Here is a 17,229-nt window from a genome sequence, read left to right as displayed (position 1 = left end):
GGGGGGGATCTCCTGGGGCAGGGCGATGCCTGTGGCCCACTGTCCAGTCAACAGGCTGACTCGTGACAGGTTATGCTCAAGTCCCCAACAGTATGTCGAAGAGGGACTCGTTGTAGGGGAGTAACAGGACCACTCCTGTCTCACCTTTGTGGATAACCTGCATCAGTGGGGTCTGTAGTTAGTTGCACAGAAGAAAAATTGGCAATGCAAAATTGTAGATGCTCTTCTCAGAACCTCTGACAAAGAGGAACTTCCCTTTGTTGCAATGCCTGGAGGAGAGAGCAACTCAGGCTGGGGAAGACTACAGGCCGTTAGCATCCCCCAGATCAGTGAGCCAGTTTTCTTCCAAGGGTGGTGGGGCAAGAGCACTGAGAAGAACCTGCCCCCACACCCTCCTCTCCACCTGCATAATGAGGATTTCCCACAGGGAACCCCAGTAGTAGTTGAATACAATCCTAAGTAGATGGATCTACAATGAGCGGCGCAGCCGACGCCGTCCGGCACCATTGTGGCGTTGACTCAACGTCAGAAATATCAATGGGGGGGAGGAGCCAAGATGGCGACCGGGACGGCAGCGTAGGCTCCCGGCTCCGTGAACCTCCGCACCCCGCACAGATATCCTGCACGAGATCCTTAGCCTGTGGAAATATGGATTTTTCTGGTCAGTTATGTCCCCTATCTTGGACCCCAACGGTTCTATGTGCATGTTACAAGTACATGTATGCTCCCTCCAGTTCCAGTTATGAAGACGCAAACACATGTGCGTCCACCGTCAACATGTCCTTTGTCAGATCCGCCATGAATAGGCCGGATATTCCATTCTTAAGTATGAAAGGCCACCGGCTTTATATGGTTCACTTATGCCATTTTTCAGTCCAGGCAAGTAGGCCCTGATTCTGTCATCAAACTCTTCTTGCCTTCTGCCTCTGAAAACTCCAGTCTGAGCCTGCATCTGTGACCATGAACTTTGTCTCATTCTCTGCGCGGCTCACGAAGCCTGACATCAGCCTATTCTCTGCCAAGAACTGTATTTCACCTTCGAATTATCTGCTTCCCCCTCAGCCGATGCATTCCTGCCTAGTAGTTTAAGTAAACATTCTTCCAGTTACCAAGCAAAAGGCCCGGCTTCTCTGTCTTTATACAAGTAATTCATAGCCCTGTTACTATGGAAGATTCCTGCCTTCGCATTTAGTGTAGACACTTAGACGCTTGTACACGCACGCACAGTCAGTATAGAATAGATTCTGTCCGAGAGTCCTTCTTTTGTGGATAACATAGTTCTTTAAACATAGGATGTTAGATATGATTTGGGATTAGGTTGACTTGACCCCCCAGACTTCTTGTCTCCACATGTAGAGCTAAATGTCAAGTCCCCTTCACCCCCTAGTTGCACGTCAATCACACGTCATGCTGCTGCGCGCGCATCTATGCCAAGTATTATCTTATAGATCCACCTATATGTGACATCATAACCAATTATGTTCCTTTTTACTCTTTATTACACCCATTTGTGGTTACGCAGATAAATCGTCATTTTCCTTATCAATTGTTACGCCTATTGCATTCGCTTCATTGTAATGTATGATCTATAAAAGTCATTTCATGTCAATAATGTATGTACTTCACTTCCTGAACCTCCGTGGTGATGGAACTTGGAGCAACCGATAGTAATCGTTCACTGGAATAAAGCCCATTCCGAACCTCTAATACCACGGATTCTGCCTCTCATTTTACTGAGCTGTTTTATTATGTTTCCGTATCAAATTAAGTCCCGGTAAAGGAAAATTATTTACCACATGAATGGCGCCCGAACAGGGACACTTTCTCATCTCACGCGCCGGCGGTGAGTTGCAGGCCCGGTCTCCTGCCACAGCTGGACGGACAATAACGCGTACCAGCAGGATTTCCTGTGTCTCCCTCCTGTCAAGCGGGGGCGACTGAGGCTGCGATCAACACCCAGACGAGGCGGTGAGAAGTGCGAAGTATCCCGACCAGAGCCTAGCTGAGAGAGCAAGATCCGAGGTATACAGAGACCCACCAGTTCGAAGTCAAGCCCAGTTTCCGACGAGTCGAGTCCAGTCCAGTCCGGTTCAAGTTCAAGTTACCGAGGCCTTCCGTTTCCGAAGCTACCCGGTGAGTACCATTACTGGGGAGGCATTTCTGACGTGCACATAGGTTGTGCCGGTCAAGACGGGTTTGGGTACACAAATCCGGTCTGCACTGTTTTAGCAGTGTATCTGTACTGTTTAGCAGTATATCAAGTATTCCGAAGTATCTAGTTATTGTCAAAGAATTATGCTTGGTGATTAGTTATGCAGACGATCATCATTGTTGTTTCAGTTAAAAGTTTAATGTTAAATGTTAAATGTTTTAAGAACGTCCTGCATATTGTGGTATGAATGGTTGTTCATTATTGTGCTTTTGTATTAAGTGTGTTCAAGATTAAGTATCAGATCAGTTCTCAATATGCCGCTCTTTTCGAAACTAAGACAGATCACTACAAGAAAAGGGGTACTCGAAGAAGCCGTCCCTATTCCTCCTAGGGACACTCCAGGGTACTTCATGTATCATAAACATGGCTTAGATGCTATATTATTTCTTGATTTATGGGTAGACTACACCAAGGAATTACCAGAAAGTCAGAGGTGGCCCACAGCGGGAACCTGGGATGCAGAGTGCATCATGAAAGTAGAAGAAGAGTTATGGAAAAGGAAAGTCAGAATCTCATAGACGAACAGAAAAAGCACGTAGACAGGAAGAGAAGAGTAAAGAGAATTCTAATAAAGTCCGAGAAAATCTATTAATTGAGGAGGGTATCCGAGTGAAATCAGAACAAGTAGATAGACAAAGGAATGCCCTTATGAATGGTATGTATCCCCTTCTGGCCGAAGGATTACCTAAGGCTACTCCAGAGATACCGAAAGACTTGCCACCCCCATTATTCCCAATAAAGGTACATCCTAAGGGACATCCTAGAACCGCAGAAGATGTTTTTCTTTCCTCATATTTAGATGACGCAGCTCCCGAGTATGCTAATTCCGCCCCACATAGACCACCTATCAGGGAGGTTCAACGCCAAGATCCGGTACCCGTATCTCTACAGCAACAAGTTCCGGCAAGCACATCTGTCTCTACATCTGTTCCTACAGCTGCTTCTATAGCTGTGTCCACACCTATAGTTGCTGTATCACGTTCAACGAATCCTTTCACACCCGACACCCCAGATGGGGCTACGGGAGGTGCTACCAATATTTTTTCTACGCCACCCAGAATAAATAAACTTACTTTTCAAGAGTCAGCTCATTCACGTACACCCAAACTCATAAGTGCCCGTACGCTTAAGGAACTTCTGATAGATTGTAGATATGACCCTGTGCCCGGAAAAGAGGACGAAATGACCCTAGCATCATTACGTATCAGACGAGCCGCAGTGTACTTAGGGAAGTTACCAGGAATGACTGCGCATCTGGATAAAATATACCATTTTGTCCAAACAGGGCGAGATCCAGAATGTATTAACAGAGCTATGGAATACCAGAAAGTGGAGATACAGGGGGAACTGTTGCGTTTCCTTATAAATTGTGTGATCAGAAATGAAGACCGACCGGGGGTAGACCCGGAAGCAATGCAAATTCTTACCAGATGGAGCCAGAATATATCAGAAGGTAGACATGATAAACAAAATTGTATAATAGCCATGTGCCGAAAGATCCGTAAAGAAATAGGACGCATACACGAAGAAAGATTAGCGGTAGATGAGTTCGAACAAAACGAGGAGGAAGGATCAGGACTGCCCGCGGGACAGTCAGACACTATAGCCTATGTAGGTAGAGGAAGATCTTGTAATAGTAATAGATGTCCTATTGACCCGATACGTCCGATATGTCCAGACAATAACAGGAGTTTCCCAACACCCGTAGTCCATATGAGGTCTAACGAGCATTCGTTCCAAACCACCGACAAACTACTCCGAGAACGAAGGGGTTATCATTTTCTCGATTCTATGGATGAACAAGATTTAGCCAGGGCAGCTGTCCATTGGGTGGACAGTCCCGGAAAATATAGTGATGATACAGTAGCACGCACGTTTTTGAATCTCACCCCAGATGAACAGAGGTTAGCTGGGATTTATATGATTCAACAACTCATTATACTATATCGGAGTCAACATTCAGATCCTGGTCCCTTACCTGACATATTGACTGAATTGCTTATGAATAAATGGAGAGGTTCAGGTACTAAATTAATTAAAGAAATTCTAGAATCAAGAAAGCAGTATATTCTTTTTATATGTTCAGAACATGTTTCATTACCCATTAAGGAAAGGACCATGTATCACATGGATAGACAGAATCCTTTACGAGAAGTGCACCCAATAAAAGGCGAGGACAACGAGTTTAAACGCGTATTTGTATATACGCCCATATCAAAAATAGAATTGTTACAAATGAAGAAAGTGGTACCCAGTCATGACAAAGACCCAGCGGGTTTTCACCGAGAAATTAAAGACATGTTACTCATGGGAGAGTATACCTATCCCGACATTATGACAATATTAAAGGTATTGATGCCTGCTGGTATTTATGAGAAACTCAAGGAAAAAGAGTGGGAGGTAGGAGACCAAAAGATAGAATGGTCAGTGTTAGAAGCAGAAGAAAAGGCCCGAACTGCAGGAGCAGGACTTGGGGATAAAACTAAGGCATTACCAGGTTTACTAGTACAGGTACTGCCACGTTTATTAACTACGAAAAAGGAAGATTGGGGTACAATTTCAGCCTGTAAACAGAAGCAAGATGAAGACACTAGTGATTACTATGCCCGATTTGAAAAATGTTTTGGTATAAATAGTGGCATAAAAGCAAGTAGCGAATCATACCCACATCTGTTTGTAACAAAATTAGTAGAAAATGCCCTGCCCCCAGTAAAGAATAGAGTATTAAAATTCGAGAGTACCTGGCAAGGTAACACTCCATCACAAATGTTACAAATGTTACAGTACCATCACAATAGAATTAGAGAAGAACAAGAACATGAACACAGACGCATGAAAGACACGAAAATGAAAATGCTAGTTTCCCAGACAGTTCCAGCTGAAGGACATAAAAAGGGTATGACACATTCCGATTCAGCAGGACCTGTAAAAGGGACATGTAATTATTGTAAAAAGCCAGGTCATTACGTACACGATTGTCCAGTTTTAAAACATAATATCGCCATAGGTAAAACACAAGAAAGACCACGGCCACTTAGACAAGATCAGAATGAACAAGGAGCTCCGCAGCATGCACAGGCCATGCCAGCCGCACAACAGCCAATACAGTTTGTGCCAGCTGCACCAGCGCTGCCTGTTGCTGCCACACAGACAACAACACGACAAATGTATCAGACCACACAGTATGAATATCCTGAGTATCAGAGATACACATGAACTAGCCTAGAGAGGGAAGTTGACTTACCCCTTATCGAGATCCCTGTAGATCAAGAAGGACCTTATATACATAGTGAATTATTAGGCCAAGATAGAAAATTTCTACTCGATACAGGGGCAAGTCGAACGACCATAAAACGTAGTGAAGTTCCAGGGGCACCCCTCTCAGGCTCACAGAATATTTCCCTTGGTTTTTCAGGAAAACCTATTGTTAATGAAGTGTCACAGCCACTTCCACTTACGATAGGACCTCTGACCCGAACTACAGATTTATTGCTTACTAAATCATGTCCAGAAAACTTGCTAGGAATAAAAACGTTGAAAGCTCTAGGAGCCATAATATGTTGTTCTCCGGAAGGAGTAAGGTTGTTTTTACGTGATTTTAAAGGCCATTATGTGTCTAGAGACATGGATCCCCGACTACAGACATTACCTACACATCTATGGGCACAAGGCCCTACTGATGTTGGACGCATGAATATTACACCATATCGAGTCACATTAAAGGCAGGAGTGGTGCTACCACGAATGCGACAATACAAGTTACCACCAGATGCTGTAGTGGCTTTACTACAAATCATTGACGAGCTCATCGCCCAAGGAGTAGTTGTGGAAACAGACTCCAATGTATGTAATTCACCGATAATTCCGATTCTTAAACGAACAGATCCAAAGGCCCCGCCAGTATATCGATTGGTTATTGATCTGCGCGAGTTAAACAAATGCATTGTGCCACAATTCCCTGTGGTCCCAGATATCTCGTCATTACTGACAGCTATTGATTCCGAAGCAACATTCTTTACTGTAATTGATCTCAAAAATGCCTTTTTCAGCGTCCCAATAGATCCGGAAAGCCAATATTTGTTCGGATTTAGTTTAAATGGACGTAGCTTTAAATTCTCACGCGCACCTCAAGGATTTACAGAAAGCCCCAGCATCTATAGCCAAGCACTGAAACGAGAACTAGACAGTATCCACATGCCAGTTAACACTGCCCTGCTTCAATACGTCGATGATCTGCTGATCACCGCAAGAAGCGAACCGGAATGTGAAAAAGCATCACTGACAGTTTTACAATTTCTAGCCGAAAAGGGGCACAAGGTGTCCTCTTCTAAGCTGCAATTCTGTGTCCAGCGAGTTATTTATCTTGGACACTCGCTGTCCAAGGAGGGAAGGCAGCTTACACCCGACCGCATTCAGTTAATAGCTAACATGCCAATACCCAAGACGCAAAAGGAGGTGCGGGCTTTCATAGGCCTCACTTCATATTGTAGGCAGTGGATCCCTCAGTATGCATTTCTAGCAAAACCACTCATTCAGTTGACAACACAGGAGGCAGCCACATCGACTGTTCTCCCTTGGACTCAGGAACATACACAAGCTTTTGAAAGCCTAAAGAAAGCTTTATGTCAAGCACCTGTTTTAGCAACGCCATGTTACAGAAAACAGTTTACACTTTTTGTTACAGAACGCGAAGGTACTGCCTTGTCAGTACTCACACAGGAACAAGCAGGAGCACACAAACCATGTGCTTATTTTTCTAGTACATTAGATCCTGTAGCTCAGGCTTTGCCTGCATGCCTAAAATCAGTGGCAGCGACAGCTTTAGCAATCAGACAAAGCGATGCCATAGTGTTAGGACATCCATTGACAGTTCAAGTACCACACGCAGTAGAGGTTCTTGTAAATAGAACGCAAACACAACACTTGACTATAGCACGACTTACAGGGTACGAGCTTACATTGTTTCAGCCACATATAGAAATCAGACGCTGTAACACATTGAATCCTGCCACACTTTTGCCAGTAACCGGAACAGACCCACTAGCCCATGACTGTATTGAAGTTATCACTATCACGACGAAACCCAGACAAGACTTAACCGATGTCCCATTGACAAATCCAGACCTGACATTGTATGTAGATGGTTCATGTATGAGAACAAGTAGAGGAGAGTTAGTGGCCGCTTACGCAGTCACAACAGATACTGAAGTCATTGAAACTAATCGTATAAATACTTTGTCGGCTCAAGCCGCAGAGCTCATCGCTCTGACACAAGCCTGTATTCAAGCCACAAGTAAAAAAGTCAACATATACACTGATTCACGTTATGCATTCGGAGTTGTACATGACTTCGGCGTGCTGTGGCGAGAGAGAGGTTATTTAACTTCCCACGGTGCCCACATTCAGCACGGACCCCTCATTCATGCCTTATTAGATGCAATACATCTACCTACTGCAATATCAATTATGAAATGTAAGGCTCATACGAAGGTTACTGATATCATTTCTCAAGGCAATGATCTAGCCGACAGAACTGCTAAACAGACTGCTCAAACTCAAACCCCCGACATGACAAAGACAATAGTCCCGATGCCGACACATTGTATGACAGTTAAAGATCCTACTCTTGACGTAATTGACATACAGACATATGCTACACCAGACGAAATAAAGAAATGGACTGAATTAGGAGGGATCCAAACGGACCAAGGATGGATGATGAAGGAAAAGTCTGTGTGGTTCCTTCCTGATTCAATGGTCCAAGTTATAATTAACACTACACATAGTCCAGCACATCTCGGAGAAAAAGCTATGCTAGACAGCATTCAACACATTTGGTTCAATAAACATTTACGAGCAGCAGCCAAACAAAAGGTCCGTACCTGTATGATCTGTTGTCAGTTTAACCCAGGAAAAAGCGTTCCCGTAGAACAGGGTGGATTTCATCCTCCTGATCACCCTTTTGAAGTGCTCCAGATGGATTATATCCAGATGGAACGATGTCGAGGATTCAAATATGTTCTCGTAGTTGTCTGCGCTCTGTCCCGTTGGACGGAGGCATACCCGTTTTCAGATTACACTGCCCCGACTACTGCCAAACAGTTAGTTCGAGAATTCCTCCCACGATACGGTTTACCACGTGTTGTCTACTCAGATAACGGCCAGCCGTTCTCATCCGAATTAATGAAACATGTTTCACTTTTGTTAGGTTATCAGTGGAAATTCCACTGTGTCCGACACCCCGAAGCAGCAGGTCTCGTAGAAAGACATAATCAGACCCTGAAAATTAGATTGTCCAAAATATGCAGGGAGAAAGGTGTCGACTGGGTAGTAGCACTACCAGTTGCACTCTTTTTCACAAGAATGGTAGCACACTCTCGAACAGGGCTATCCCCGTATGAGGTGATCTTCGGCAGACCACCAAATATGTGGGGGACGCCTATACCACGCAAAATAACTGATGTTGACTGTAATATGCTGACAGATTACTTGGCTTCCTTGATGTCTGCACTACAATCTTGTCGTTCACAGGTAGCTGCAGCCTTTCCCGACAACACTGAGGTGAAACCCCATGACGTAGTTCCGGGTGATCTCGTATTTGTGAGAAATTTCGACCGAAAGACTCAGCTGGAGCCCAGGTGGAAGACACCCAAGTTGGTTCTGCTCACTACAAGGACAGCCGTGAAGATCGAGGGCCGCAAGGGCTGGATTCATTCAAGTCATATCAAGAAATTTCATGGACTATCCTCGGATATAGACATTGTGCCCTGCACTCCCTCACAGACTGATTCAAAACTTCCTTTGGTTGAAAAGACTAAAACCGAACTCTATAAAGTAAAATTGAGGCCTAGAACGTCAGACAATTTGATTGTTTAAGTCCTCTCCAAGGTGAAGCGGTTGAATTTGTCTCTGACATGTATCCTCTAGACCTGAATCATGAACAGTCGCGGAAAATGTTGAAACAACAGGCGTATTGTAAATCACTGCGTAGCCATTGCATAGTGACATTAATAATCTTGTTTTCCTTAAGTCTTTTAATAATTACTGCAAGTATATTGTTGCACATATATTACCCTATTGCCAGAAACGTTTACAATGTTACCGCAGAACATTCTTTTAGTGACTTACCTCCGCATGAATTGTCTTATAGACTTGCGCTGCGCAATAACACTTTCATTAGTATGTTACATCATTCCCATCAGACTAGTAATGCCACCAATTGTTGGGTGTGTGGTCGGCTCCCTCCCTATCAGAATTATGAAGGAGTCTTGCCTTTCTTTCCACATCCGTTTACGCATAATGGCTCCTGTGGAGCATGGTTTAGTTTAATCAATTCCATAGACTCAGACACAGCAGTTTACCAAGATCAGTGGGTATGGGGAAACCTGAACCTAGTTTTACTCAAGGTCTGCTACCCTGACAAGGAGGGTCGCCCCAAAAGAACAGGAACTGATCTAGAAAATGAAGTATATGGATTAGGTAATTTTACACCTAATCTCATGATTCTAAATGTCGTATCCGAAGTTGAACTAGTCTTACCCACCATGTCAGTATTCCCAGCGAAGGGTGAATTGTGTGTAAGAAAGGTTGGTTCCATACATATGGGCCATAGTAAATGCACTACTATAGTAGAATTCAGTGATCAAGGCAAATCTTCATTTAGAGCTTCTCGCCACTCCTACTTTATATGTGGTCAGACTGCATATATGAGTCTACCTCTAGATTGGGATGGTACCTGCTACATTGCATTCCTTTTGCCACCTGTTTTCCTAGCTCCTCCTGATTATTATAGAAATATTCATTTAGTACACAATAGAGAGCGGAGAGATCTCCCAATTGTCGATTACACTGAAACAGCATGGGAAAAATACACAGATTTCAATAAAGGCATCTTTCCCTATATAGGTACTGTTACTAATAGTAAGCTGATACGTAGATTAACTAGAACCCTTGAAGCAGTAGTGAATGAAACTATTTCCGCTTTAGGCAATTTAACAGAAGAGCAGTCTGCTATGCGGATTGTTGTGCTTCAAAATCGTCTTGTCCTTGACGTCATCCTGGCTGATAGGGGCGGAGCTTGTAGGGTCATCGGATCAAGCTGTTGCATTTTCATACCAGAAAATTCGCCATCTGTATATAAAGCTATAACTCGCCTTCATAAGATTGTAAGCCAGATACACCAGAACCCAGGCACTTGGACTTGGTCCGGTTGGTTTTGGAGTATAATATCTACCCTTGGATGGAAGGTCCTATCTTTCCTAGGTATTGGCCTTCTCATACTATTCAGTTGCTGTCTATGTCTACAATGTGGACCAGCGATCTGTGGTCTGTGTGCCACATCGTGTATTCCACCACCAAGATCTCATTTGTCACGAAAGAAGAAAGAAGAACAAATGATGCTATATGAACAGATCAATGGATTAATGAAGATTGATATCTCTTGACGGGCAAGTAGGGGACAAGGAGGGAATGTGGAAATATGGATTTTTCTGGTCAGTTATGTCCCCTATCTTGGACCCCAACGGTTCTATGTGCATGTTACAAGTACATGTATGCTCCCTCCAGTTCCAGTTATGAAGACGCAAACACATGTGCGTCCACCGTCAACATGTCCTTTGTCAGATCCGCCATGACTAGGCCGGATATTCCATTCCTAAATATGAAAGGCCACCGGCTTTATATGGTTCACTTATGCCATTTTTCAGTCCAGGCAAGTAGGCCCTGATTCTGTCATCAAACTCTTCTTGCCTTCTGCCTCTGAAAACTCCAGTCTGAGCCTGCATCTGTGACCATGAACTTTGTCTCATTCTCTGCGCGGCTCACGAAGCCTGACATCAGCCTATTCTCTGCCAAGAACTGTATTTCACCTTCGAATTATCTGCTTCCCCCTCAGCCGATGCATTCCTGCCTAGTAGTTTAAGTAAACATTCTTCCAGTTACCAAGCAAAAGGCCCGGCTTCTCTGTCTTTATACAAGTAATTCATAGCCCTGTTACTATGGAAGATTCCTGCCTTCGCATTTAGTGTAGACACTTAGACGCTTGTACACGCACGCACAGTCAGTATAGAATAGATTCTGTCCGAGAGTCCTTCTTTTGTGGATAACATAGTTCTTTAAACATAGGATGTTAGATATGATTTGGGATTAGGTTGACTTGACCCCCCAGACTTCTTGTCTCCACATGTAGAGCTAAATGTCAAGTCCCCTTCACCCCCTAGTTGCACGTCAATCACACGTCATGCTGCTGCGCGCGCATCTATGCCAAGTATTATCTTATAGATCCACCTATATGTGACATCATAACCAATTATGTTCCTTTTTACTCTTTATTACACCCATTTGTGGTTACGCAGATAAATCGTCATTTTCCTTATCAATTGTTACGCCTATTGCATTCGCTTCATTGTAATGTATGATCTATAAAAGTCATTTCATGTCAATAATGTATGTACTTCACTTCCTGAACCTCCGTGGTGATGGAACTTGGAGCAACCGATTGTAATCGTTCACTGGAATAAAGCCCATTCCGAACCTCTAATACCACGGATTCTGCCTCTCATTTTACTGAGCTGTTTTATTATGTTTCCGTATCAAATTAAGTCCCGGTAAAGGAAAATTATTTACCACAAGCCTGCGCCATCTACCCGGGTTGGTGAACGCGAGCGGCAACCGGCCGTGTGACCCCGAAGTTTCTGGCAGCGGTACCGCCGGAGAAATGTCCGTCTGAAGTTTGCGGCCTGTGCAGCCCCGGAGCCGGGACCTCGAGTGAACGCCGTGGCCGGGCGGCAGTGCAACAACAACGGCCTTTGGTGACTGGGTGTGGTCGGACTGCCGGAGTGGTGCTAATGTCGGACTGCGCTTCGCCGTGGTCGCTCCTACCACTAAGCGTAGCTGAACGAGTGCGTGCCCGTGGTGGCAACTCCAAGACTCTCCGGTGATTGCTTCAGCCTTCGCCGGTGAGCTGCCCGGACGCCGCCCGTAACTTGTCCCGATTCTTGCGGGCTGCTCCCGGATTTTCGTGGGCGCTGGTCCGTGGTGGGACGACCGTGGCCCGTGACCACACACCGGACACATTGTTTGCCTGCCCTCGGAACCCAGTTACCAGTGCCATGGAACCCGAGGCGCTTGTGTCTGAGCCCCGGCCCGATCTGGGATGGACCTACCCAGCGGCCATTTTGGTATGCCTGAGTCCACCATCCTGTACACCGGGTTGCAGCAGGATTGGGAGGGTGCGACTCTGAGGAGCGTAGCGGAGCGAGCGCCGGGAGCTGTACTGGGGTACGGTGACCTTCTCGAGGCTCTCGGTGCCCTTCACTCCACCCTGATTCACGGAGCCTGGGTGTTGGGGAGCAAGCTCGATGGAGTGACATCAGCGTCGGAACAGTTGCCGCCTGCCTATCCCCAGGTACACTGGGACTTCTCACGCCGCGCACGGGGGGACAGTGTCGTGGCCGCCCCTGTGAATAGTGCACGCCTGGACTCTCCGGACAGTATATTAACGTGCGATCAGCTGGCTGTGGATTTGGTCTGTCCCGGAGGTTTCGGACCTGAGTGGGGGGTGGTGGCCTTGTCCCGTGCGCGGTCTCCGACGACCCAGGCAACGTCCAAGCAACGGTCGCCCGCCCTGGCTGATTCCGCCTTCCTGGGCCTGGTGTGCAGTGTAAATCCTGGCTCGGCATCGGGAAAGACGATCCTCCCTAGAGCTGACTGTGTCGATCTTCAGAGCCCTCTACCCTACCTGTGTGTGTCGCTTCCTGAGTTTTATTGGACACTTCTCTTCCTGGTAACATTGGACATGGCACTGGGACGAGGGGTATGCATGGGTGGGTTTGCAAAGAGTGGCCAAGGATGATGCTTACCCTTCCGAGGTGGTCACCTACTAGGCGGGCGGGCTCGGGAGTTGTGTGCTCTCACGGCATAACTGTTAGTGTACCAAGTGCGTAATGCTCCTTACTCCTCTTTGACAGGGTCGATTTTGTGTTCTTTATTGTGTGCTTTATGGGAAACCGTGTGGTGCGGGAGGGAGAAGCCGGGGGCGTGTTTTGCAGGCCCTCCTCCAGTTTATTAATACTCTCTCTACCCCCCCGTCTGGTGGGGGCTCTTTTCCCACTTCTTTTCTCTGTTTCTTCTATATTTCGGGTCTGGTTCCGGGGCGACAGGCACACTGCTGGGGGGGGGGGGGGGGCCATACTCATCTGCAGAGGTGCAGGGTGGGGGGTTGGATCCTCTAGTCTTTCATCTCTTTTTCTATGGCCTCCTTTTCTTCTCTTATTCTTCTTTGTCCTTTTCTGGGATCAGCATGGTAGTACTCCTTTGTTGTTAATCACTGCTGTTTCCGGAGTGCCATAATTTCCGTGGAGTTTCCTGGGTCTTGGGGCAGGGGGTTGCAGGCGCAAATGGCCGTGTCATTCCTCTACATCCTGAACTTCCTGTTTCAGCGCCATTGCTTAGATAGACTGCTGTGTATTGTTTACGTTCATCGTTCTGCCTGCCATTTTTCGCTGCTGGGAAACTGTTTGGCACCTGATCCTTCCATCCTTTTCTATTATAAAATGTAAACCTTTATTATCCTGGTCTCCTACTTGGGCTGTTCAGAGACTGAGAGAATGCTAGCGTCGAGATTCTGCTCCCCGAGGTACTGACTGTGATAGACCTGCTTTCTGTTATTCTGATTGTTTAGCGGCCGGCCCCGGGGGTTGTAGGCCCATATGTGTAATTGATTGAAATGTCAATAAAGGTTTTAAAAAAAAAAAAAAAAAGAAATATCAATGGGGTCCGCATCGAGTGGCACTGTCGACGTCGCAGACGAGAGAGGCACAGACGCCGAAGGTGAGAGCCCCGGAGGGCTGTGCACCGGCGCCATGTCGAATCCGCTAACAGATTCAGGGGACCCCACTGTGGCAGAGGCCGATGCAGTCGGCAAAGAGACAGCCGGGGTACTCCCCACCTATTTGGGGTTGTAAACCGCACCAGAGGGAGTCGAGGTAGCGAACATCGGCTGAAGGGAAAAAATATTCTATCATCTGCTCCAAGCTTGCCCTGGCTCAAGGATATTCAAGGAGGCACGGAGTTGCTTGAGAGGCCTCTGTGACCGAAAGGTGCGAAACGCCGACCAACTTACACTTGGAACGCTGGGTCTTCGGCGCCTTGTGGGAGGGCGATGGCTCCTTGCTTGAGCAACTCCAACCTTTTTCCCGGTCTTGGGGAAGACGAACAACGCTGTGTTTCATCTGACACACGCGCCGCAAGGCGTTTCATGCTGCGTTCCTTCAACACCTTCAACACCTTCGGCCGGAGACGATGACAGGAGCCGCAGTCTGCGGAGTCATGGTGTTCACCCAGACACCACATGCTGACAGTATGTGGATCCGTGATGGACATTTGCCTCCCACAAGAACGACAGGTTTTAAACCCAAAAGACATTGGCATACTGTTCGACAATGAGATAGAGGAAGGGCCTAAATTCTGCTCCAGGTCCACATCGTAAGCGCGGAAAAGAAGGAACGGATATTGGCGCGTCGGCGGAGGGGTTTAATGGACTCCACTGACGTCACATCCGGGGTGGTGCGCAAAGCCTACTCAGGGGCCCGACTGCTCAGAAAACTTAATAATATTAACAGATTGATAAAGTGTATGTGAATAAAGAAGCAAAATATAAAGATGAAAATGTTATAACGTCCTGCAAATTTGAAGGAATTTGAAATTGGAGGCTAAAAATTAAGTCAGCATCCTCAGATTGATTCATTAGAGCAGCACAAGTGCATCAAACAGATTATAGTATGGACAATGAGTGGTCTTAATTGAATTTACAAAAGCTCCTACCTTCCGATTAAAATTTAGATGTTGATTTCTTTTTATATTTGTTTGTGAATTAAATAAAATGTAAACATTTGTGTATTTGGCGAAGGCTTATTTCTGCATTTTTTATGGTTCAAATAATTAAAAATGCTTCCTCAGCTTCTAGAAATGACTTGGTGGAAGTCCCTGGATTCCAAAAATCATTCCGAGTAGGTCCCCGGGTTCCAGTAATAATTAGAAAATGGCCTTTAAACCAACTGAATGCTTTTAAAAAATTGTATTAGACGAAAGGGCAAGCACATATTACAATGGCCACATTTAGTATTCATGGCCATTCCCTCAGTACAGGAAGAGCAGAGTTTAGATAACTTAATGACAGATTGAGAAGACAGTGCAAAAATAAAGCTAAAAAACTGTATAGGCTATTACAAACAACCTACAAAACAGTGTTTTTGAAAGGGGTAGGGTGAATTCTAGTAGCATAATGCACAATGATTGTCTGCCGCTGTAGAATGTGGCGAGGGGCACATGACACCCTTCTATTTCACTTATATTCATTGCCTCTGGCTTAATGAGGGGTGGGCTGTACAGCAGAAGGCTGTATTATACCCCCTAGAGATTTAAAATATCAAAAACTTTAAAATATGGTAATTAATTATGAGTTACTTATTGGAGAGGCCCTTATTATTTAAAACAATCCATTGATGAGAGACCATAAAATCACCACCTATAACACCTTCAGTACAGAAATCTATATTAATATGACGCAGGAAGCCTTAACTGTGGTGGTATGAAAGGACTAATACTGATGTAAAAACAACAGTTGTAAAGGTCTGCATAAGAGTGAAGACCTTTTATATCTGATCAGCATGATGACATTTATAACAAACATTAAAACATTGGAATTAGTTATAATGAACAAAACCAGATACCTATTTATTATAACTTACTGTGACTACAGGATTGTGAGGTAACTGGGAGGAACGCTAACACATGAGAACCTAGCACAGACTACCAAGAGAGTTAACAATGTTCTTACCTGTTTCAACAGTGCCAATACAAAAAGAGGGAACAGTCGCAGAGAGTAAGGAGCTATTAGACCAGGCTGTTGAATAGTCAGGACAGCTGTGCGATATGCAGAAAGGGAATCTACTGCAGCGTTGACTAGGGCATCTCGAGCATCGCTTAAGCTGGCTGTGATAGTCCGATCAACAGCTACAACGAAAAGATTAATGCGTCAAAGAAGCTTCAAAACAGTATTCACTAATATAATAATCACGTTTATAATGTTTGTTGGAAATAATCAACACCAATAAACAGTACACCATTATAATATCACAAGAGAAATTGTGTAAACGTGTGTGGCAGAGACTGAATTGGCTAATAAGCAGTCTTGGTTGACAAACATGCAAAAAGTCACTTAGGCCATCATTGAAGGCCCCGTGGCGGTGCTTGTGCAGGGACCACAATTTACTGCGTCTATCGTAATGAGGGCATTTGATTTTTATCTGAAATTTCATTCAGATTGGTTGGGGAGGGCAAGGATCTCATTTAAATTCCCATAGGAATGTTTGGTTTCATATAAGAAAACTACCGGATTTACGCCAAACTTTGCTTTTGTGGATTTTGGTGCAAGTCAGTTAATCAAAATTAAAAACATTAAAAAGTAGTGATATCTGGGAATATTCTTAATAATCCAAATAAAAATGGCTTATGGTTTGGAGTTCCAAAAACCACGTAAAATTGTATGTATATCAAAACAGGATAAATCTTATATATACTTTGACTGTTAAGTTTGCAAACCGATTTGAGAACTGGGTTGCAAACTGGTTCAAGTAATGCAATGTGACATAAAAAAGGAAATGCTGGGAAATGAGCCATTAGTTGTGTGGCTTGAGCAAGTAATGAGTGCAGATTGGCCCTCCACTGAGAACGACCCCATTGTAGCGCTTGACTCTCTCAGGGTAGCAAACCAGTCCAAGGCCTACTCAAGGGAAGCGATGTGGGTTAGTAATTCCTATTCGCTGGCACACAGTCATAACACTCAAATTATTTATTATTATTATTATTATTATTATTATTTATTTTTATAAAGCGCATAGTCACCCGGAGGTATCCCAGCGCTGAAGAACCCTAAAACAGTAAAACTGAGGACCGAGGCTGAGTTCACGAGGGGGACATAGGAGCTAGGGAAAAAGATGTGTCTTTAGCAGTTTCCT

The 17,229-nt window shown here is 45.0% G+C and overlaps 1 protein-coding gene across 1 annotated transcript in view; it reads right to left on the bottom strand.

Moving 5' to 3' along the window:
- SEC24A (SEC24 homolog A, COPII component) overlaps positions 1-17,229 on the bottom strand; it is a 595,056-nt gene that overhangs the window by 110,424 nt on the left and 467,403 nt on the right. The window contains exon 18 of the mRNA XM_085617984.1: positions 16,050-16,225. Coding sequence (XP_085474110.1) covers positions 16,050-16,225 — 176 coding nt within the window. The remainder of the gene's footprint in view (positions 1-16,049; positions 16,226-17,229) is intronic.

This window comes from Triturus cristatus, chromosome 7 (genome assembly GCF_964204655.1).
Source record: "Triturus cristatus chromosome 7, aTriCri1.1, whole genome shotgun sequence".
Classification (NCBI taxonomy): domain Eukaryota; kingdom Metazoa; phylum Chordata; class Amphibia; order Caudata; family Salamandridae; genus Triturus; species Triturus cristatus.
This window is presented reverse-complemented; position numbering and strand designations above follow the sequence as displayed.